Source organism: Myxine glutinosa, chromosome 4 (genome assembly GCF_964187855.1).
Source record: "Myxine glutinosa chromosome 4, kmMyxGlut1.1, whole genome shotgun sequence".
Taxonomy (NCBI): Eukaryota; Metazoa; Chordata; class Myxini; order Myxiniformes; family Myxinidae; genus Myxine; species Myxine glutinosa.
This window is the reverse complement of record NC_136264.1, coordinates 182395654-182418051: the sequence shown is the minus strand read 5'-3', so window position 1 is coordinate 182418051 and position 22398 is coordinate 182395654. Positions and strand designations below refer to the sequence as shown.

The 22398-nt window shown below is 47.1% G+C and overlaps 1 protein-coding gene across 11 annotated transcripts in view; it reads right to left on the bottom strand.

Moving 5' to 3' along the window:
- The window catches only part of LOC144891856 (uncharacterized), a 51104-nt gene that overhangs the window by 24804 nt on the left and 3902 nt on the right, over positions 1-22398 (bottom strand). For all 11 annotated transcript variants that reach the window (XR_013623258.1, XR_013623264.1, XR_013623261.1 and 8 more), the window contains one exon: positions 22332-22393. Coding sequence is in view for 2 of the 11 variants with exons in the window: in XM_078776780.1 (XP_078632906.1) it covers positions 22332-22393 (62 nt within the window). In the remaining 9 variants the exon portion in view is untranslated. The remainder of the gene's footprint in view (positions 1-22331; positions 22394-22398) is intronic.

Here is a 22398-nt window from a genome sequence, read left to right as displayed (position 1 = left end):
TGACACGTCAGGTGTGCGAAAAAAGAGGTGTGCGAGAATGTCCGACCATGGGGTGTGTGAGGAAAAAGTGCACGCCGAGGAGTGAGTGTGCCGTCAAGAGTGAGTTGGTCGAAGCGCGTGTGCGAGGGGGTACATGGAAGCGCGGTGTGGTGAGTGTTACGGAGGAAGTAACGAGAGAGTGTACACCTGTGGTGAGTGTTACAGAGGATGTAACGAGAGAGTGTACACCTGTGGTGAGAGTTACAGAGGATGTAACGAGGAAGTGTACGCCTGTGGTGAGTGTTACAGAGGAAGTAACGAAAAAGTGTGCGCGAGAGGATGCGCGAGAAAGGTGTGTAACGGACGGGTGCATGAGGAAAGAGTGTGCTGTCGAGAGTAAGGGTGAGTGCGCGGTCAAGAATGGAGGTGAGAGTAGTGAGAGTGAAACGGAGCGTGAGTTGGTTATGACAGGTGAGCGAGGATGTACACCTGGAATGGGAGGATGCACACCTGGAATGGTAGAGCGTGTGTGGGAAGGCACATTTGAGTTGGTGGTGAGGCACGTGGTTGGGTGTGCGAATGAGAGCACACCTGTGATTGTCACAGAGGAAGTGACCGAGGAGGGGGCGCGAAGAGGTGTGTTGGTGAGGTGTGCGACCAACGAATGGGTGCCAAAGTGTTCGGTGGTCGGGTGTGTGACCAAGTCGGCGAGCGAAATGAGTGTACCGAAGTGTGTAAGGAAAGGTACGAGGAGAATGGGAACAGCTGCATGTATGAGCAAGAAAGGGGTAGCGTATGCATGTAAGCGTCCAGGTGAAGCGTCGACGGTAACCGGTTTAGCGGTTAGGGCGACTTATAGCCGAATCGGGCCCTCGGTGCGTGCCGGGCTTCGCGTGCCGCGAGAACCAGCGGGGATCCGAGCCACGGCGGCTTCGAAAGGACCGCCGTGCGCGATCCACGCTGGGCCTCGCGTGGAACGGCCGCGGCCGGGCTCCACTAGGCGGAGCGGGCAGCTGGATAGGAAGGGTCGTTATGGCGACCACGTTTTGTTGAGACGTGCCGGCAGGTCGAGATCGGGACATTGGATGGCTCCACGCCGAGGTGGTGCGTGGGATCTCGGCCCGGGTAGGCCCCCGCCCCTGCCCCGAATGCGGGACGCATCCAGCCGCCGGCACAAAAGAATCCGCGTTCATTGCTCGGCTGTACGAAGCCGGGCTGTAGACGTGAATTGGCGCACCGAGAGGATGTAATAAGTAGACGGGTGATAATGGTAGTGATTCGATACGAAATTTGTAATAGTGAGTAGAATTGGCAGTAAATGGAAAATTTTTGAATTGGTTGGAATCTGGACGAACAAAATTGATAGTGAGATGCCCCGCTGTGGTGGGATGGCAACGCTGTCATCCCTCACAGAAGGTGGGGCAAATGCGCAATAGCTTATGGGGTGTATGGCAGTGAAAACTAGCCCGGGTGAGTTAGGTTATATTGTGTGTAGGGATCTAGAAGAGATGACATTAGGTAACGTTAAGTTTAGTTAGTGACTGATACCTGTAGTGGGGACGCAGGTAGATTAGTGTGGATTATAATGACGTGGGAGCGCAATAGTTTAAAGGGACGACTGGGAAGCGCAAGTTTCAGAGGGGAGTAGTTAGCTGAGATGATGCCGTGTGTGTGAGGATTGAACAGGTGAGAATGGAACAGGTGTGATTGCACAGGTGTGCAACTGAACAGGTGTGTGGAGCAGTGTATGAGGGAGTAGTGGTGATTGCGTGTTGTGTTGACCAAATGGTCCAGGAAGAAAGGAGGGTGCAGGTGGCACCAGGTATGATTGCACAGGTGTGCAACGACAGGTGAATGAAAGACAGGTGTATGGAATAAATGGTATGGAGTATTGGAATGGATGGTCGTGGAGTGAGAATGGTGGAAATTGTGGAGTGGAGTGGATGGTGCGAAGGTGTGAATGGGGGAAGAGTGGGCCCCCATCACGGATACCCGGGGCGGGTAGTGTAAGTGTTAGGTAGAGGGTACAGGTAAATTGTGGTTGGATATTGGCATCTGTGGTGCGGGTGACAGAATGGTATTTGGATGGGTGCATTAGTGTTGTGGAAATGGCTGGGCGTGTAGCCTGTTAGTGTGTGTAGTTGTTTGGGCGCTCCACCACTGTGAGGATGTCGGCCAGGTGAGGCCGCAGGTGGGCTCTGGGAGCCGGTAGTAGTTGTTGTGGATGGGGCCCGAGGATCCGGAGGACGGACCCGGGTAGCCCAGTGCCAGAGGGCACCATGGGGTGACAGAGCCAGGAGAGGGGCTGTCCCCAGTTATTTAGGTTAGGGTGAGGAGCTAGGTAAGCTCGGGTGGCAACTACAGTGGTGGAGGTGTGCAGGTGGGTAGACCTGTTGGGAGAGCTAGAGGTCGCAGCCCAGAAATTGTGCGAGGGCACAGGGAGATGAATCGGGGGAGTGAGACCCCAAATTGAGAAGCACCACAGTTTGGTCAATGGGAATTGGTTTTTAGAACCCATAGTGTAAGTTGGCCAATGGATTGGCAGGGAAAGACCCCGGGGTAGTGTAAAGTGTGTTAAAGTCATTTAGAGGATAGTTAGGATGAAGGATCTCCTCGCACCATCTGCATCCACTCACCTGAGGTGGCAGGTACTCCACACCATGCCATGTTTTGATTATTTTTTATGATGCAAATGTTTGGATTGTGAGACGCATCATGACGTGGGTGTGACATTGTGCGTAATTCCATCTCTCCCTCCTTATGAGGATTGATGATGAATTGGTGATGGCAAATTTTGAAGTAAAGGGATTGTGGAGACGAATTTGGTATAGGGGAAATATGGGGAAGACGTGACAGTAGTGACGAATTTGTAAATGGGTAGATTTTTAGTCATATGGGGTAAGGGTAGGGTAGGTGACAGGGGGGTGACGTACGGTAGGGACGAGCTTTCTCACTTCGCCCTCCGTACGCATTTCACCTCGCATTGCTTTATTGACGTGTACCCTTGTGACCTTACCCCTCGCCCAATTGTCTTTCTTTTGTCTCCCACATGACCTGTGCGCCATTGGGTGCCGATGGGAGCGTGCGTGAGGTGGCCATTGTGCGCCCGAGATTCCCAGAACCAGCATGCATTGCGTTGATGTACCACTGTATGGACCGCTGTTCTGCGGCCAAGTACCACTTGATGGACCCCAGGTTCTGGGGCAGGGCACCTCTGTTGGAGACCGGCCATAGTGGCCAGGGAATCTTGCTTGCGGACCTCGGTAAGGTGGCACCTATGCCAAACAGGTGGACCACCCTTAGTTGGCCCCTGAGGCCCTAAATAAAAATGGACACAAGTTGTGCTTTTTATTATTTCCAACTAGGCCGCATGAAGCCAGAAGACGTCGGGAAGAACATCGGCCCAGCAGAGAAAGAGAAGACCACCACCAGTTGTTTTGTTGTGTTTATTATGAACCATGGTGACTGCGCACCGGATGGTGCTTTTGGGTGCTTTGTGGTGCTTTGTGGTGTTTGGTGCTTTTGGGTGCTTTGGTGGTATTGGTACTGGTGCATCGATGCAATGCGTGCTGTCTCCTCCCTCCCAACAGGAATTTCTTTCTCTTGTTCCCTAAAAAAAAAAAAAAAAAAAAAAACACAGGTCCTGGGTTGCGTTGTAAATAAGAAATCACGTCATTGTAAATAATGCTCCCCACCGTAAATGTATAGTTTGAGAAAAATTCCGTAATTTGGTTAGCTGTGGGCTTGAGTCTGTTAGACAGGATGCAATGCAATAGGGGGACATACTTATTTGTGTTTTAAGATTGTCACACTCAGGGTCAGGTTAATTGTAGAGGGAATTACACCTACGTGTCACACTAAGTTAAAGTTTAATAGGCCCGAGTACGGGCCTGAAGAAAGGAGGGTGCCGTGTAACGAATGTGGAAACGTTACAATGTGAACGTTACAAAAGTATGGTAACACCCTGTTAATGTAAATAATGGTCGCAGTCGGCGTCCTAGTTAATTGCATGAAACTTACACGCAGGTCACGATATATCTTTTAAATAGTGTATTTCCTTATTCCATGTAGGCTAAATATGTGTTTTCCCACTAGATTGACTTTGCATTGTATCAAACAAAATAAGCGTAGGCCCTTCCAATTTCCCCAAAACCTCCCTTCCAATTGCCTTCCGCATTTTGGCCGGTTTTCTTCAAACCACCATTGGCCACGAGGTAGGGTTGGGGAAGAAAGGCGTGTCTCCACCTCGTCATAAGAGGGAAGGAGTGAACCAGCCCTAACAGCCAATCAACACCGCGGTGAGTGACCCGGTAGGCGTGCCCTCGGAGTCGGCGGCTTGATTTCGCTCGAGGTGATAAAAGCGACTGTAAGGGACTGCTTTAGGAGATGACTTGGAAAGGCCTTGGGAGATGAGCAAAGAGACTGCACCAAGAGGCGGTGAGATGCGAAACGCTCCAAGCCAAAGAGGAGAGGTACTCGGCAAGGGAACCAGCTTTGGAGAGACGCGCTGAAAGGAGGGAGACGGCTCCACCCCCAGGAAGAGGAGCAGGTGTGCCGAACCAGCGCGTGACGTCTACCGCAGTGGATACACGACGGGGGGTTTCCCACCAAAACCGCGAGGAATTGCGAACTGCGGCCTCCCGACCTTGCCTCCCTCTCAAGCAATCCATCTCAAGCCTTACCTGCCTGCATATATCCCCTGTGTAAGTGTGAACGTCCTGTCCTACTCATTGTCTTGGGGTTAAGTAAGAATGAATAGTGTAAGTTAACGATTCGCTGTGTTACTGCTTCTTCCATCCATTGCTTGTGTGTGTATAATAAAATCTGTTCTTCCTCCGTATTCTTCTTCTTCTTCTTTTATATTCTCTTTCGGTCGCTTTAGAGATTTCCCGATTGAATATCTGTGGGGCGATCTGGTCAACGTCGGGTGGAATCGGGTTTTAATCGGGGAGTAACTGTTCGGACGCGGTTAAATACACCACTGCTCGGTCAATATAACATCTAAAACCCGCGTCTGTAACAATATATAACAAATTGGGTTTGTTGTGATTTTCAAGTTAGCGTGCTTTAAAGTGATGACTTTAAAGTTGTTAAAGAACATGTTGTTAAAGTGATGACTCCAAGTTAGCGCAAGTTAGTGTGATTTGAGTGCTTTAAACTGTTACATATATTTTTCAATTAAACTAACTTTATCCACTAGTGAATAAACAAATTCTCTTGATGCTTCACTCCTATTAATTGTGAGTTCATCGACGAGTTCTATCTGCCACAAAAGCGCAGCTTGATTCGGAAAAAAAAACTTACTTTTTTCACAAAGCAATAACTGTTGCATTGGTGCAACTAGTTAAAAATTGCACATATCCGGTTAAAAGAAATTGCACACACCCGTTAAAAAAAATTGCACACATCCGCGTGAAAATAATTGCACACATCTGGGTAACAAATCGTACACATCCAGACTTTACGAACTGCACCTGACATTAAATTTGATTTTTGATTTTGAGGCATTATTTAAACCACGGCTTTTGCATTGTTCAGTAGTCACTGTAATACATCACACAGAGGGAAGCATAAATGATAAAGATGTAGGAGTTTAAATTGAACACGATCTAAATTTGCAGCGAACACAAAAAATAGGGAGCTTGGTAATTAGCAATGGAGAGCAAAAAAGAGATGCAAGAAAGTTTGAAGGTTTTTGGGAAATCCACTCCAGAAAGCTTGCAATAAATCCGGAAACAACTGCGGAAAGCTTAGGCAAGCCACAAAATATCGTCTTGTCAATCTCAACTGAACGCTCTAACCAGTCCCGTTCCTCAAAGTCAGGGTTGAACTTTGCAAGTCCGTCTCTAGTGCATGATCCCTTTCAATCCCCTCCCGCACCTCAAACGTCCTCTCTTCAGACTCAGCTCGAGACAGGGCAGAATGTCTCAACTCAGTGTTTGCATCCAAATGTCGTGTACCTATCCCATCCCGCTCTGTCACCATATTACTCCCTTGTACCCAAATGCTTACTAGACTTGGTTTCTTTCTCACTTGAGAAGGCAGAGGAAGTTCCATCCAGCCTCAATTCTGCATTGGCAAGGGTCCAGATAACATAAAGTGACCGTTTTCTCAAATCCTGCTTTGATGCTCTTATTTCTCCATCTGCTCTGTTCACATTGTCCTTTGGCTGGCAGGTAGGTCAAGATATACTGTATGTACAGTTACCTCTTTGCTGTTGAGCCTGATTTCAAATCTTGGCACGGCTATAAAATGCCATCTTGGTGTTTTGCATCAATTGGTATGCCATCCCTCAAAGTCATTAAACTGAGTGCCCCGTATGCTGGCATTGGTGTGTGGACGTCAGAGATTTCAGTCTTTCTCTGAATATATAACAAATTCCTGCCTGAATGCGCAGTGAGACTGCATCAGCAGCACAGTTGCACCTTAGTAATGACGTGGGCTGAATTCAGAATTTAATCTCAGTCAAAATGCTTTCGGTAGAAACAACCCTGTTTTTACCTTCTGGCCACATCCCACTTACCCAGAAGGCAGCTAACATTTCAAAGGCAGATGTGAACAACAGTAAAGTAAGCTTACGTGGAATTACAAGCATAGTAATATCATCTGTCATCGCCGCCAATGTCAAGTCATCCCTCTTTTCAAACAGCTTGATCTGACAATCCATTTGGATTCTGTCCAAGTTACTCAACTCTGGATATGCTGACTGCTTTTCACTGACCAATGATTGGAGGCCCAAAATCTCAAACAAAAGGTCAGGATTCTGGCCCTGGACATATCCCAGGCATTCAACACAGTCTGGCAATATGTTGCTTGTGAACCTGAAGGGTCGCCTTAATACCTGGCTTTCTGACTTCATCCATTCGTGTAGCTCATGTGTTCCCCCTCCTCTCAATGCGATCTTCCCCTCTCCTAGTTGAGGTTGGACTTCCCCAAAACAGTGTCTTGGGCTCCATTTCCATCAATCATACAAGTAAACGACCTCTCAAGTGCTCTAGTTATAAAGTAAACCCTATCTACCTTTTTGCAGATGACTCCACATTATGCTATACAGTATACCCCCAGTCCCTCGGCATGTTATGTGTGTCCTCGACCCAGTCACAGAGAGCAACTGTGTTATGTGTGCGCTTTACTATTTACTTCTTTCTTTCCTTTTTTATCCCTTTCTTTTTCTGTTTCTCTCTTTCTTTTTATATATGCCTACGGAGAGGTGAACTCTTGCAAATTGATTTTGGGAGGCTCACTTGGCTGTGCCTAATGGGTTTGAGGGGAGAAGAGTATGCTTCACTGTAGGGATGGTGTTAGATGGATGATGAGCTGTGCTTGGTTTCCACCAGACGTAGCGCTTTGCATTCACGCAAAAGAGTTCAAGTTTCATATAATCAGACCATATAATATTTTGCCTCATACTCTCAGTGTTTCACGTACCTTTTTGCAAACTCCAGACATGCTGTCAGGTGCCTTTTTCTCAGGAGTGGATTCCGTCTGGCCACTCTCCCATAAAGCCTAGATTTGTGAAGTGCTGCAGACTGTTGTCATTCTGGCAGGTTCTCTCATCTCATCCAAGGAACTCTCTAATTCTGTCAGAGTGGTAAATGGGTTTTTGGTAACCTACATGACCAAGGTTCTTCTTGCTCGGTTGCTTAGTTTGGTCTGATGGCCAGCTCTTGAAAGAGTCTGGGCAGTTCCATATTATTTCTATTTCCTAATGATGTAGCTCACTGTGCTCTTGGGAACTTTCAACACTAGATATTGTTTTATATCCTTCCTCAGATCTATGCCTCCTCACAATTCTATCTCTGAGTTATATGGACAGTTCCTTGGACTTCATGGTAGAGTTTCTGCACTGACATGCACTGTCAACTGTGGGACCTTATATGGAAAGGTATGTTTCTTTCTATTTTATGTCCATTCAAATGAATTAGCCACAGGTGGACTACAATCTAGTTGGAGAGCCACTTCAAGGATGATCAAAGGAAATTATATGCACCTGAGCTCAATTTTGAGAGTCCTACCAAAGTGGTTGAATACTGTCACGTGACTACCCTTGGTGAACACCTTAGGGCAGCACGGATGACCAAACGAGCTGTTACTCTGAGGCGTTCATTAGATGGTGGAGAATATGCATGGGGAAACAAGAGGGAGGGGGAGAAACCGGAGCACTTACCTTCACGGATCCCACTGGCAGTCCTCAAACCTGCAATAAATCAATTCAAACTGAGCTGAGTTTAAAATGTACAAGAAAATGCCGGCTTTATTAAGAAATGCCGGTAACAAAATAAAACACGGTCAAATAATAGTGAATTCCTAAATTGGAGCGTTCCCAAACAGACTCAAACACAGACAAAGGATAAATTAACTGCAAATGAATGTGTCTGGTTGTTTAATTGTACTTAGCTCGACTCGACTGGTACGTCTCGTCAAGACTCGTCCCAGCCCCGAGCGCGCATTCTGGACGCGGCTCTGGTGTTGGCAGGAAAAATCCGCTCACTCCCGTGCTGCTAGGCCTCAGTACACCCTCGTTCACTAGGCCGCGCCCGCTGGGACGAAACAAGCCTTCCGCACGAATTGAACGGGCCGCATGCAGCCCGTTCTTCCACATCGTGCTCGTCCACCCATTCCTCTGCATGGAAAACTGCAGTCCCCGAGCCGCGGCTGCTGTGCCTCTGCACGACCACCAGCAATATTTCCCAACACGGCCGCTCGTGACGGCACCCAAATCGGCAACAACTACCCTTCGCTTTCGTCTCCAGAATGACGTGGCACACAAGAGGGAAACGTCGGTCAGCGCGTGAAGCCAAGGAGAAGAGCAAAAAATGTCCGTGATCTCGTTCTTTTTCTCGCTCAGGCTCTGACGTCATCTGGGGTGCTTTGCCAATCAGCAAGTCGCTCCCTACCAGTCCTTCCCATCAATCAAAACCCAGCCCAATCACGGCTCCTCAGGGTGTGGCCTCAGCCTGTCTGACCTTTGCGCTTCCCAAGTCGGGGTTGTCAACGGTAGGGCTTGATGCATGACTTCCGGTTCACTTTTTAATTAGTGAGTTTAAATGCGGGCGATTGCGTGGCTTGGCTATGTGTCTATGGTGTGGTGCCAAAAGGGACATAGGAAATAAATTACAGATGTAACGATGTACAAGGGATAATTACCCATAATCACTGAGCTAATTAACATACCCCACTCCTCGTAATGGGGACGATGATACAAACTTAACCCGACAGTCCGGTCTAATACAAAGTCCCTACTTATAGTACATCGAGGTGGTTCTTATTCTTCACGACAATCGGAGCACACTAATCTATACATTCTACCTGGTTCTAAGATAATCACTGCCTACCCCCTACAAACGTAACAATACTGTTACGGACACGGTTTTTGGATGTTATTTTACCGAGCGGTGGTGTATTTAACCGCGTCCGAACAGTTACTCCCCGATTAGAACCCGATTCCACCCGAACGTTGACTAATCGCGCTACAGATATTCAATTGGGAAACCTCTAAAGCGACCGAAAGAGAAGAAGAGAGAAGAAAGACAGAGTTTGGAGGAAGAACAGATTTATTATACACACACAAGCAATATTTTAGAGCGACCAATATTATTTACAGCAATAGATGGAAAAGAGCAGTCACACAGTGCATTGTTAACTTATTCTATTTCATTTACTTAATCCCCAAGACAAACGAGTAGGACAGGACGTTCACACTCACACGGTGGATATTGCAGGCAGGTAATGGCTCGAGGTTGATTGCTTGAGAGGAAGGCAAGGTCGGAGGCAGCAGCTTTCAACCCCTCGCGGTTTTGGCGGGAAAACCTCCGTCGCGTATCCGCGGCCGTCACGCGCTGGCTCGGCACACCTGCTCCTCTTCCTGGGGTGGAGCCGTCTCCCTCCGTTCAGCGCGTCTCTCCAACGACAGGGGATATTGCAGGCAGGTAGGTAGGTAGGGCTTGCGGTGGATTGCGCTCCTCTTCCAGGTCATCCCCCAGCGTATCTCTCAAGGCCTCTCTTTCAAGCAGTTCCTTACATTCGCTTTTATCACCTCCGGCGGAATTAAGCCGCCGGCTCCGAGGGCACGCCTACCGGGTCACTCACCGCGGTGTTGATTGGCTGTTAGGGCCGGTTCACTCCTGCCCTCTTCTGACGAGGTGGAGACACGCCTTTCTTCTCCAACCTTACCTCGTGGCCAATGGTGGTTGAAGAGAAAAACCGACCAAAATGCGGAAGGCAAATGGAAGGGAGGTTTTGGGGAAATTGGAAGGGCCTACGCTTATTTTGTTTGATACAATGCAAAGTCAATCTAGTGGAAAACACATACTTAGCCTACATGGAATAAGGAAATACACTATTTAAAAGATATATCGTGACCTGCGTGTATGTTCTATGAAATTAATTAGGAGGACGGCTGCGACCATTATTTACATTACCAGGATGTTACCATACCAAAACCATACTCTTCACATCCGTTACCCTTCCTCCAAAATTGTTACACTCCTCAAAACCCGTTACACTTCTCAAAACCCGTTACACTTCTCAAAATCGTTACACTGCACCCTCCTTTCTTCAGGCACGTCCTCGGGCCTACTAGACTTAACTGAGTGTGACATGTAGGTGTAATTCCCTCTACAATTAACCTGACCCTGAGTGTGACAATTTTAAAACACAAATAAGTATGTCCCCCTATTGCATTGCATCCTGTCTAACAGACTCAAGCCCACAGCTAACCGAATTACGGAATTATTCTGAAACTATACATTTACGGTGGGGAGCATTATTTACAATGACGTGATTTCTTATTTACAACGCAACCCAGGACCTGTGTGTTTTTTTCTTTTCTTTTTAGGGAACAAGAGAAAGAAATTCCTGTTGGGAGGGAGGAGACAGCACGCATTGCATCGATGCACCAGTACCAATACCACCAAAGCACCCAAAAGCACCCAAAAGCACCACAAAGCACCACTCGGTGCGCAGTCACCATGGTTCATAATAAACACAACAAAACAACTGGTGGTGGCCTTCTCCTTGTCTGCTGGGCCGATGTTCTTCCTGACGTCTTCTGGCTTCATGCGGCCTATTTGGACATAATAAAAAGCACAACTTGTGTTCGTTTTTTATTATTATTTAGGGCCCCAGGGGCCAACTAAGGGTGGTCCACCTGTTTGGCATAGGTGCCACCTTACCGAGGTCCGCAAGCAAGATTCCCTGGCCACTATGGCCGGTCTCCAACAGAGGTGCTCTGCCCCAGAACCTGGGGTCCATCAAGTGGTACTTGGCCGCCGAACAGCGGTCCATAAAGTGGTACATCAACGCAATGCGTGCTGGTTCTGGGAATCTCGGGCGCACAATGGCCACCTCACGCACGCTCCCCTCGGCACCCAATGGCGCACAGGTCATGTGGGAGACAAAAGAAAGACAATTGAGCGAGGGGTAAGGTCACAAGGGTACACGTCAAACAAGGCAATGCAAGGTGAAATGCGTACGGAGGGCGAAGTGAGAAAGCTCGTCCCTACCGTACGTCACCCCCCTGTCACCTACACTACCCTTGCTCTTACCCCATATTTACAAAATCTACCCATTTACAAATTCGTCACTACTGTCACGTCTTCCCCATATTTCCCCTATACCAAATTCGTCTCCACAATCCCTTTACTTCAAAATTTGCCATCACCAATTCATCATCAATCCTCCTAAGGAGGGAGAGAGGGAATTACGCACAATGTCACACCCACGTCATGATGCGTCTCACAATCCAAACATTTGCATCATAAAAAATAATCAAAACATGGCATGGTGTGGAGTTACCTGTCACCTCCGGTGAGTGGGTGCAGATGGTGCGAGGAGATCCTTCATCCTAACTATCCTCTAAATGACTTTAACACACTTTACACTACCCGGGGTCTTTCCCCTGCCAATCCATTGGCCACTTACACTATGGGTTCTAACAACCAATCCCCATTGACCAAACTGTGGTGCTTCTCAATTTGGGGTCTCACTCCCCCGATTCATCTCCCGGTGCCCTCGCACAATTTCTGGGCCGCGACGTGTAGCTCTCCCAACAGGTCTACCCACCTGCACACCTCCACCACTGTAGTTGCCACCCGAGCTTACCTAGCTCCTCACCCTAACCTATCTAACTGGGGGCAGCCCCTCTCCTGGCTCTGTCACCCCATGGTGCCCTCTGGCACTGGGCTACCCGGGTCCGTCCTCCGGATCCTCGGGCCCCATCCACAACAACTACTACCGGCTCCCAGAGCCCACCTGCGGCCTCACCTGGCCGACATCCTTACAGTGGTGGAGTGCCCAAACCAACTACACACACTAACAGGCTACACGCCCAGCCATTTCCACAACACCAACGCACCCATCCACATCATTCTTCCAACCGCACCACAGATGCCAATATCCAACCACAATTTACCTGTACCCTCTACCTAACTCTTACACTACCCGCCCCGGGTATCCGTGATGGGGGGTCCACTCTTCCCCCATTCACACCTTCGCACCATCCACTCCACTCCACAATTTCCACCATTCTCACTCCACGACCATCCATTCCAATCCTCCAGACCATTTATTCCATACACCTGTCTTTCATTCACCTGTCGTTGCACACCTGTGCAATCTCACCTGGTGCCACCTGCACCCTCCTCCTCTTTCTGGACCAGTTGGTCAACGCAACACACATCACCATCACTCACTCATACACTGCTCCACACACCTGTTCAGTTGCACACCTGTGCAATCACACCTGTTCCATTCTCACCTGTTCAATCCTCACACACACGGCATCATCTCAGCTAACTTCTCCCCTCTGAAACTTGCGCTTCCCAGTCGTCCCTTTAAACTATTGCGCTCCCACGTCATTATCATCCATACTAATCTACCTGCGTCCCCACTACAGGTATCAGTCACTAACTAAACTTAACGTTACCTAATGTCAATCTCTTCTCGATCCCTATCATTATCCAAGCCCTCCCTGGCTCGGTTGTCATAGCCACCCCATAAACTATTGCGCATTTGCCCCCACCTGTGAGGGATGGTGGATTTGCCATCCCACCACATCGGGGGTCTCTCACTACCAATTTCGCTCGTCCAAATCCAACAATTCAAAAATTTTCCATTTACTGCCAATTCTATTCACTTTTCTAAATTTCGTTTTAAATCACTATCACTACCACCATCACCCGTCTACTTATTACATCCTCTCGGTGCGCCAATTCACATCTACAGCCCGGCTTCGTACAGCCGAGCACTGAACGCGGATTCTTTTGTGCTGGCGGCTGGATGCGTCCCGCATTCGGGGCAGGGACGGAGGCTTACCCGGGCCGAGATCCCATGCACCACCTCGGCGTGAAGCCATCCAATGTCCCGATCTCGACCTGCCGGCACGTCTCAATAGAAAGTGGTCGCCATGACGACCCTTCCTATCGGGCTGCCCGCTCCGCCTAGTGGAGCCCGGACGCGGCCGCTCCACGCGAGGCCCAGCGTGGATCGCGCACGGCGGTCCTTTCGAACCCGCCGTGGCTCGGATCTCCGCTGGTTCTCGCGGCACGCGAAGCCCGGCACGCACCGAGGGCCCGATCCGGCTAAAAGTCGACCTAACCTTTAACCCGGTTACCGTCGACGCTTCACCTGCAGGCTTACATGCATACGCTACCTCTTTCTTGCTCATACATGCAGCCGTTCCCATTCTCCTCGTACCTTTTCTTTCACACCTCGGTACACTCACTCCGCTCACCGACTTGGTCACACACCTGACCACCGAACACTTTGGCACACATTCGTTGCTCGCACACCTCACCAATACACCGCTTCGCGCCCCCTCCTCGGTCACCTCCTCTGTGACAATCACAGGTGTGCTCTCATTCGCACACCCAACCACGTGCCTCACTACCAACTCAAATGTGCCTTCCCACACACGCTCTACCATTCCAGGTGTGCATCCTTCCATCCCAGGTGTACATCCTCGCTCACCTGTCACAACCAACTCACTCTCCTTGTCACTCTCAATACTCTCACCTCCATTATTGACAGCGCACTCACCCTTACTTTCGACGGCACACTCTTTCCTCATGCACCCGTCCGTTACACACCTTTCTCGCGCATCCTCTCGCGCACACTTTTTCGTTACTTCCTCCGTAACACTCACCACACCGCGCTTCCCTGTGCTCCCTCGCACACGCGCTACGACCGGCTCACTCCTGACGGCACACTCACTCCTCGGCGTGCACTTTTTCCTCACACACCCCATGGTCGGACATTCTCGCACACCTCTTTTTTCGCACACCTGACCTGTCACACACTTCACCAACGGCCTTTCACGAACACCCGGATCCAAACCAATCCCCAAGCCGACTGAAGCTTTCCTCACATCATATACATTGCCACTCACCTCCGTACCTCGTCGCACCTCCTCTGCCACCTGCAAACTTTTTATTTGGTTAGTGAGCACCGCATCATGATTTGAACACAGACCTTGTACATATTCCATGACTTCCTCCTTTATCTCCCTCTTAGTTTCTGTCCGTCCCTTCTTAATTTCACTCACCTCTTCTCCCACTTCCTCTAATTTTTGTTTAACCTCTTTTATTTCTCGGTGCGTCTCCTCAAGTTCGTCCTCTAAGGCTACCGTGACCGTTTCTACGTGCGTCCTTACCTCCCGGTCCTTCGTCTCCATTGCTTCTGTCACCTCTTCCACCCTCATTGTCAGTTCCTCCCGTACCATCTGACATTGCCTCTGCGTCGCTATTAATTCGTTTTTAATTTCTTTTTGTGTCGCCTTTAACCCTCCTAGTACCGCAGTGTTCTTTTGAACCTGCTCCACTAACTTAGTTTGTCCCTCTGTCAGCTGCTCCACCTCCTCCGTCAGATCTTCTATTCCCCCTTGTAACTTTGCCGTATTATTTCTCACCTCTTTCTCTATACGCTTTTCGCCTCGCTTTACCTCCTCGCGCAGCCCCGAGACCTCCTCACTCACCCCTCGTCGTATTTCCTCCATCTGGTTCCCCATCTGTTCGATTTCCCGGGCGGATTGTTCCCCCATTTCCCGCAATTTGTCCTCCATCCTATTTTCTAACCCCATTAACCCATTTTTCACCCCCTCTAACTGATTCTCTTGAGCGGCCATTCTGTTTTCTACCCCCATTAACCCATTTTTCACCCCTTCTATCCCGTTGTCTAACCCCCCAAATTTAGCTTCTAGCCGTTCCCCCATTTCCCCCATTTGGCCCTCTAATCGCTCACTATTAGCCCTCGCTTCGTCCCTCATTTTGTCCATAAGGGCCCCGATTTGTAGCAACAAAAGGTTTGAATCCACCAGGGGCGCTACCACGGTCGCGGGCGTGGCAAAATTTGGTGCCGCTACACCCACGTGCGCGAGGACGCCATTTTGCGCGTCTGACACCCCCTCAACCGCCTCCTCATTGCTCTCCTCCTCCCTTTCTTCCACATACATTTCCCCTGGTTCCTGGGTTACCCCTAACCCGTCTATCTCCCCCACCGACATCCGATCGCCTTGATTGTCCATGGCGCGATCTCAAAATTCGGGTTTTATAAAACAACACAATTTCGTCCGCTTTATAATTTTGAGCGCGTGCAGCGCACTCCGGGTCGATCTCACTCCCCGACACCAATTGTTACTGTACTAACACAATTGGTGTCCAAAATTTGGGCTAAATAAATTTAGTCCCAGGTTCGAATCCCACCTCCTGACAACCAATTGTTACGGACACGGTTTTTGGATGTTATTTTACCGAGCGGTGGTGTATTTAACCGCGTCCGAACAGTTACTCCCCGATTAGAACCCGATTCCACCCGAACGTTGACTAATCGCGCTACAGATATTCAATTGGGAAACCTCTAAAGCGACCGAAAGAGAAGAAGAGAGAAGAAAGACAGAGTTTGGAGGAAGAACAGATTTATTATACACACACAAGCAATATTTTAGAGCGACCAATATTATTTACAGCAATAGATGGAAAAGAGCAGTCACACAGTGCATTGTTAACTTATTCTATTTCATTTACTTAATCCCCAAGACAAACGAGTAGGACAGGACGTTCACACTCACACGGTGGATATTGCAGGCAGGTAATGGCTCGAGGTTGATTGCTTGAGAGGAAGGCAAGGTCGGAGGCAGCAGCTTTCAACCCCTCGCGGTTTTGGCGGGAAAACCTCCGTCGCGTATCCGCGGCCGTCACGCGCTGGCTCGGCACACCTGCTCCTCTTCCTGGGGTGGAGCCGTCTCCCTCCGTTCAGCGCGTCTCTCCAACGACAGGGGATATTGCAGGCAGGTAGGTAGGTAGGGCTTGCGGTGGATTGCGCTCCTCTTCCAGGTCATCCCCCAGCGTATCTCTCAAGGCCTCTCTTTCAAGCAGTTCCTTACATTCGCTTTTATCACCTCCGGCGGAATTAAGCCGCCGGCTCCGAGGGCACGCCTACCGGGTCACTCACCGCGGTGTTGATTGGCTGTTAGGGCCGGTTCACTCCTGCCCTCTTCTGACGAGGTGGAGACACGCCTTTCTTCTCCAACCTTACCTCGTGGCCAATGGTGGTTGAAGAGAAAAACCGACCAAAATGCGGAAGGCAAATGGAAGGGAGGTTTTGGGGAAATTGGAAGGGCCTACGCTTATTTTGTTTGATACAATGCAAAGTCAATCTAGTGGAAAACACATACTTAGCCTACATGGAATAAGGAAATACACTATTTAAAAGATATATCGTGACCTGCGTGTATGTTCTATGAAATTAATTAGGAGGACGGCTGCGACCATTATTTACATTACCAGGATGTTACCATACCAAAACCATACTCTTCACATCCGTTACCCTTCCTCCAAAATTGTTACACTCCTCAAAACCCGTTACACTTCTCAAAACCCGTTACACTTCTCAAAATCGTTACAATACTTATTGACTCAAAAAAATTTCAGCTTTTCATTTTTAATTATGTTGTAAAAATTTCGATAAAAAATTCCATTTTGACATTTTGGAGTATTATGTGTAGATTAGTGACAAAAAATCTCAGGTTAATCCATTTTAAATTCAGGTTGTAACACAACAAAATGTGAAAACGTCAAGGGGTGTGAACTGTGAATTCTTTCTGAAGGCACTGTATATGGGTTATGATGCTTATTGCCATCAGCAAAGTGATGTGACGGGTTGGGTACTGGACTGCTGAACGGCAGGATTATGTGCACATCTGTGGAGGCCGAGTCTAACGCTAGACCTAACGTCATAATATGCCCCAGACGTAATGCCATACTGACGTCCCAGCAAAAAAAAACGAGAGCTTCCAGGGAAGCAGAACTCAACTGAACTGACTGGACAACTTTAAAGTAGGTCAGTTGTCTGTACTAGATTTGACTTAAGATAGCAACCTACCTTGTGTGGTAAGAGTCTCACACACCAAGTTTGATCAAAATCCATAAATATTTGTGGACGTTAAAGTCTTAACGTCGTTTCGGAGCTGAAAACAATATGGCGGTCTATGGCGGCCATTTTGTGACAGATCGGATTGGAATACAATAGCAACCTACCTGGTGTGGTAAGGATTAAACATTCTAAGTTTGATCAAAATTAGTTAATATTTGTGGACGCTAGAGTGTTAACGTCGTTTTCATGACCAAAAACAAAATGGTCGCCTAAGTCCACCATTTTTCAACGGATCGGGCTGAAATGTAATACCAACCTGGTCCTTGGGGTAAGGATGTTGCATGTCAAGTTTGATCAGAATCGTTTGATATTTGTGGACGCTGGAGTGTTAACGTCGAAAAGTTAACGGATGACAGACGACAGACGCCGGACGCCGGAGGGTTCAGTATGTGATTAACTCAACTGGATGGTAGTCCAGTTGAGTTAAAAACGTGACAGACAGAGGGCCAGATGGACGGATGGACAGAGAAATCCAGCTACATTAATATATAGATTAAATGCTGGTCTGACAAATGGAACATGTCTTTCAATAATGACATATTCCAGTCTCGCCATATTGATCCAGAAGGATTCTCAAATGCTCCCACTAATCTATTTCCATGGGAAGCCACTGAAAGAAGTTCAGTTTCCTGAACTTCTCAGCCTCATTGTCAACTATGATCGCTGTTGGACTACCATGTAACAAAGCTAGCCTCAAAAGCCAGCCACAGACAGCACTTGTTGCTCCAATTAATTATTTGACAAATTAATTTGACCTTTGTCTATAGCCCACAGGGCAATGCTCTCACCTATAGACTGACTCACCTGCTTCACATCTGTCTCCTGGATCTAGTGGAATATTTTGTATTTTCGCCCACTGTGCCTGTGCCTGCCTCTTCTATGAGAATATTTATCTAGTTGAAATCCACTACGTTCCTCACAAATATCTTGTCATCTCATCGACCGAAACAACAACAGTTCATAGACTTCTTCCTCAACAGACTGCTTTTTCTCCTTCACCAGTTATTCTTGTCACACTACCAATTATCCTCTTTAACATCCACCCTGGTACAGTCAAGCAAAATTGAAAATCATTCCAAACAGGAAACTTACTGTTTTTAAGGACATTATAAAAGGACACAAACAACAGGCACGAATAATTAATGTAACGTGTTAGATAGGGTGATGTAATAGACACTGGGTAAAATGACGATAAAACCCGGAATTAATTTATTTATAGCCGGCGAAGCCGGTGTTGTGAATGAACGCGTACGTATTATGTTGAAAAGCCAGATTTTGTTGGATCCCTTGAGAATTTCGAAGCTTTGACGCACCAAATCGCTCAATGGAGGCTGCCATCTTGCGGATGCGGAAGTATGCATAACAAATTGAAAAAAGTTCAATGGGAATTTGTTTCACCCGTCTTTTATTGATTCACAATCTTATGCACCTCTAATTTTTAATTTAAAAACTTGAAGACCAACCTCGGCCCGCACGGGCCTGGTTATCTTCAACGAAAATCGTCACCAAACACCGGATCCAATGAGATTCGAGCATTTGAAAAAATATTTCAAAAACCAAATCACTCAATGGAGGCCGCCATCTTCCGGATGCGGAAGTATGCATAAAAAATTGCGAAAAAGTTCAATAGGAGTTTGTTTCACCCGTCTTTTTTTGATTCACAATCTTATGCACCTCTAATTTGTAATTAAAATACTTTAAGACCAACCTCGTTCCCCGGGCCCACACGGGCCCTGGTTATCTTCAACGAAAATCGTCACCAATTACCGGAACCAATGAGATTCGAGCATTTGAAAAAATGTTTCAAAAAAGCTTTTTACCACATTTCAGACGCTGAAAACGGCGTCAAATATTCTAAAATTGACGAAGAATTATTTTTTAGAAATCTCGCGGCCGTAGGGGATAGTTTTTCATTGCTGGAAATATCCGAAGTTGAGACGGAATACACCGAATTAATCAAGAAGGAAATTTTATAAATTTTAATCTCATCCAGAATGCAAATGGTGTAATTTTGAACTAGGTACGGTACCTACTACACCTACCTACTACCAACTACCTAACCTACTGATGCCATAGTGATGGGTAAAATAGTGGCAAGAGGCTTTGGCTTCGCCGGCTCATTGCGGCTTTGCAGTCGGGTACTAGTAGCCGGCGAAGCCGGTGTTGTGAATGAACGTGTACGCATTATGCTGAAAAGCCAGATTTTGCTGGATCCCTTGAGAATTTCGAAGCTTTGACGCACCAAATCGCTCAATGGAGGCCGCCATCTTGCGGATGCGGAAGTCTGCATGACAAATTGAAAAAAGTTCAATAGGAGTTTGTTTCACCTGTCTTTTTTTGATTCACAATCTTTTGCACCTCTAATTTATAATTAAAATACTTTAAGACCAACCTGGGCCCGCACGGGCCTGGTTATCTTCAACGAAAATCGTCACCAAACATCGGAACCAATGAGATTCGAGCATTTGAAAAAATATTTCAAAAACCAAATCACTCAATGGAGGCCGCCATCTTCCAGATGCGGAAGTATGCATAAAAAAATTGCGAAAAAGTTCAATAGGAGTTTGTTTCACCCATCTTTGTTTGATTCACAATCTTATGCACCTCTAATTTGTAATTAAAATACTTTAAGACCAACCTCGTTCCCAGGGCCCGCACGGGCCCTGGTTGTCTTCAACGAAAATCGTCACCAATTACCGGAACCAATGAGATTCGAGCATTTGAAAAAATATTTTAAGAAAGCTTTTTACCACATTTCGGACGCTGAAAACGGCGTCAAATATTCTAAAATTGACGAAGAATTCTTTTCTTAGAAATCTCGCGGCCGTAGGGGATAGTTTTTCACGGCCGGAAATATCCGAAGTTGAGACGGAATTCACCGAATTAATCAAAAAGGAAATTTTATAAATTTTAATCTCATCCAGAATGCAAATGGTGTCATTTTGAACTAGGTACGGTACCTACTACCAACTACCTAACCTACTGATGCCATAGTGATGGGTAAAATAGTGGCAAGAGGCTTTGGCTTCGCCGGCTCATTGCGGCTTTGCAGTCGGGTACTAGTATGCTTTTAAGCTTCTTTAAACCTTTTTAAAATTGAATTAAATCGTTTAACACTTGTATTCCTGCTCCTCCTCATCCTCCAGCTCCTCCACCTCTTCTCTCATCCTTTCCTCCACTGTAAACTGTAGAACACAAATCATTTTCATAACAGCCGGCGAAGACGGTGTTGTGAATGAACGCGTACGTATTATGTTGAAAAGCCAGATTTTGCTGAATCCTTTGAGAATTTCGAAGCTTTGACGTGCCAAATCGCTCCATGGAGGCCGCCAACTTGCGGATGCGGAAGTATGCATAAAAAATTGCGAAAAAGTTCAATAGGAGTTTGTTTCGATGTCTTTTTTTGATTCACAATCTTATGCACCTCTAATTTGTAATTAAAATACTTTAAGACCAACCTCGTTCCCTGGGCCCGCACAGGCCCTGGTTATCTTCAATGAAAATCGTCACCAAACACCGGATCCAATGAGATTCGAGCATTTGAAAAAATATTTCAAAAAACAAATCGCTCCATGGAGGCCGCCATCTTCCGGATGCGGAAGTATGCATAAAAAATTGCGAAAAACTTCAATAGGAGTTTGTTTCACCCGTCTTTTTTTGATTCACAATCTTATGCACCTATAATTTGTAATTAAAATACTTTAAGACCAACCTCGTTCCCCGGGCCCACACGAGCCCTGGTTATCTTCAACGAAAATCGTCACCAAACACCGGAACCAATGAGATTCGAGTATTTGAAAAAATATTTCAAAAAAGCTTATCACCGCGTTTCGGAGGCTGAAAACGGCGTCAAATATTCTAAAATTGACGAAGAATTATTTTTTAGAAATCTCGCGGCCGTAGGGGATAGTTTTTCACGGCCGGAAATATCCGAAATTGAGACGGAATTCACCGAATTAATCAAGAAGGAAATTTTATAAATTTTAATCTCATCCAGAATGCAAATGGTGTCATTTTCAACAAGGTGCGGTACCTACTACACCTACCTACTACCAACTACCTAACCTACTGATGCCATCCCATAGTGATGGGTAAAATAGTGGCAAGAGGCTTTGGCTTTGCCGGCTCATTGCGGCTTTGCAGTCGGGTACTAGTACTTCCGATAACCTTTGTAGTACTTTGTCAAGTTTTATAGGGTGGTGTAGGTAATAGGAGCTGTCAAGCGCAGCCTCTGTGGAGTGGGTGTGGCATGTGAGAGGGTGCAGTGTCAGGGTGAAGAAGAGGCCACCGATATGGTTATGTACGATACCGATCGAAGCCGCATTCTATGGTGATCAATAAAGCCTAATGGTTAGGGTGGTGGGCTTGGGATCCTAAGGTCCTGAGTTCTAATCCCAATGATTTAATGCCAGGTGGGGTTGACTCAGCCTGTCATCCTCCCGAGGTCGGAAAAATGAGTACCAGATAACTGATTATGGAGAGACATTGCATCAGCGGCAGACGAGCCCACAGAAAAATGATGCAACCAGCAGCTGGGTGGCTGCACACGAACCAACCATTATAATTGATGTATATACTTTGAACACTGCATCGGGCATTGTGTTCTATGAACTCTCTTGTGTTGTAAAGCTTCGTATGATGAAACAGTATCAATTATGCCAATGATAGTCAAACACTACCTTGTTTACAACATCAATTGCTCTTTCTTCATCGTTTCACCTTCACCACAGATACAGTAAATTCAAACAATCATAATCAAATTGTGATGCAACTGTAAGAAATACTCAGTGGTGATAAGGCATTCATCAAATTGCTCGCTCAAGGATTTGAAACCAGGACTATTTCAGTACTTGCTCTCGAAGAGATTGTCTTTTCCAGGCAGTGTTATCAGATCACGAAGAATGCAATTCATTCATGCCACTCACCGACATAGTTCTTCACGTTCTCTACGCCACTCACGGTGTACAGTGCTCTCAACGTCAGGAACCTATG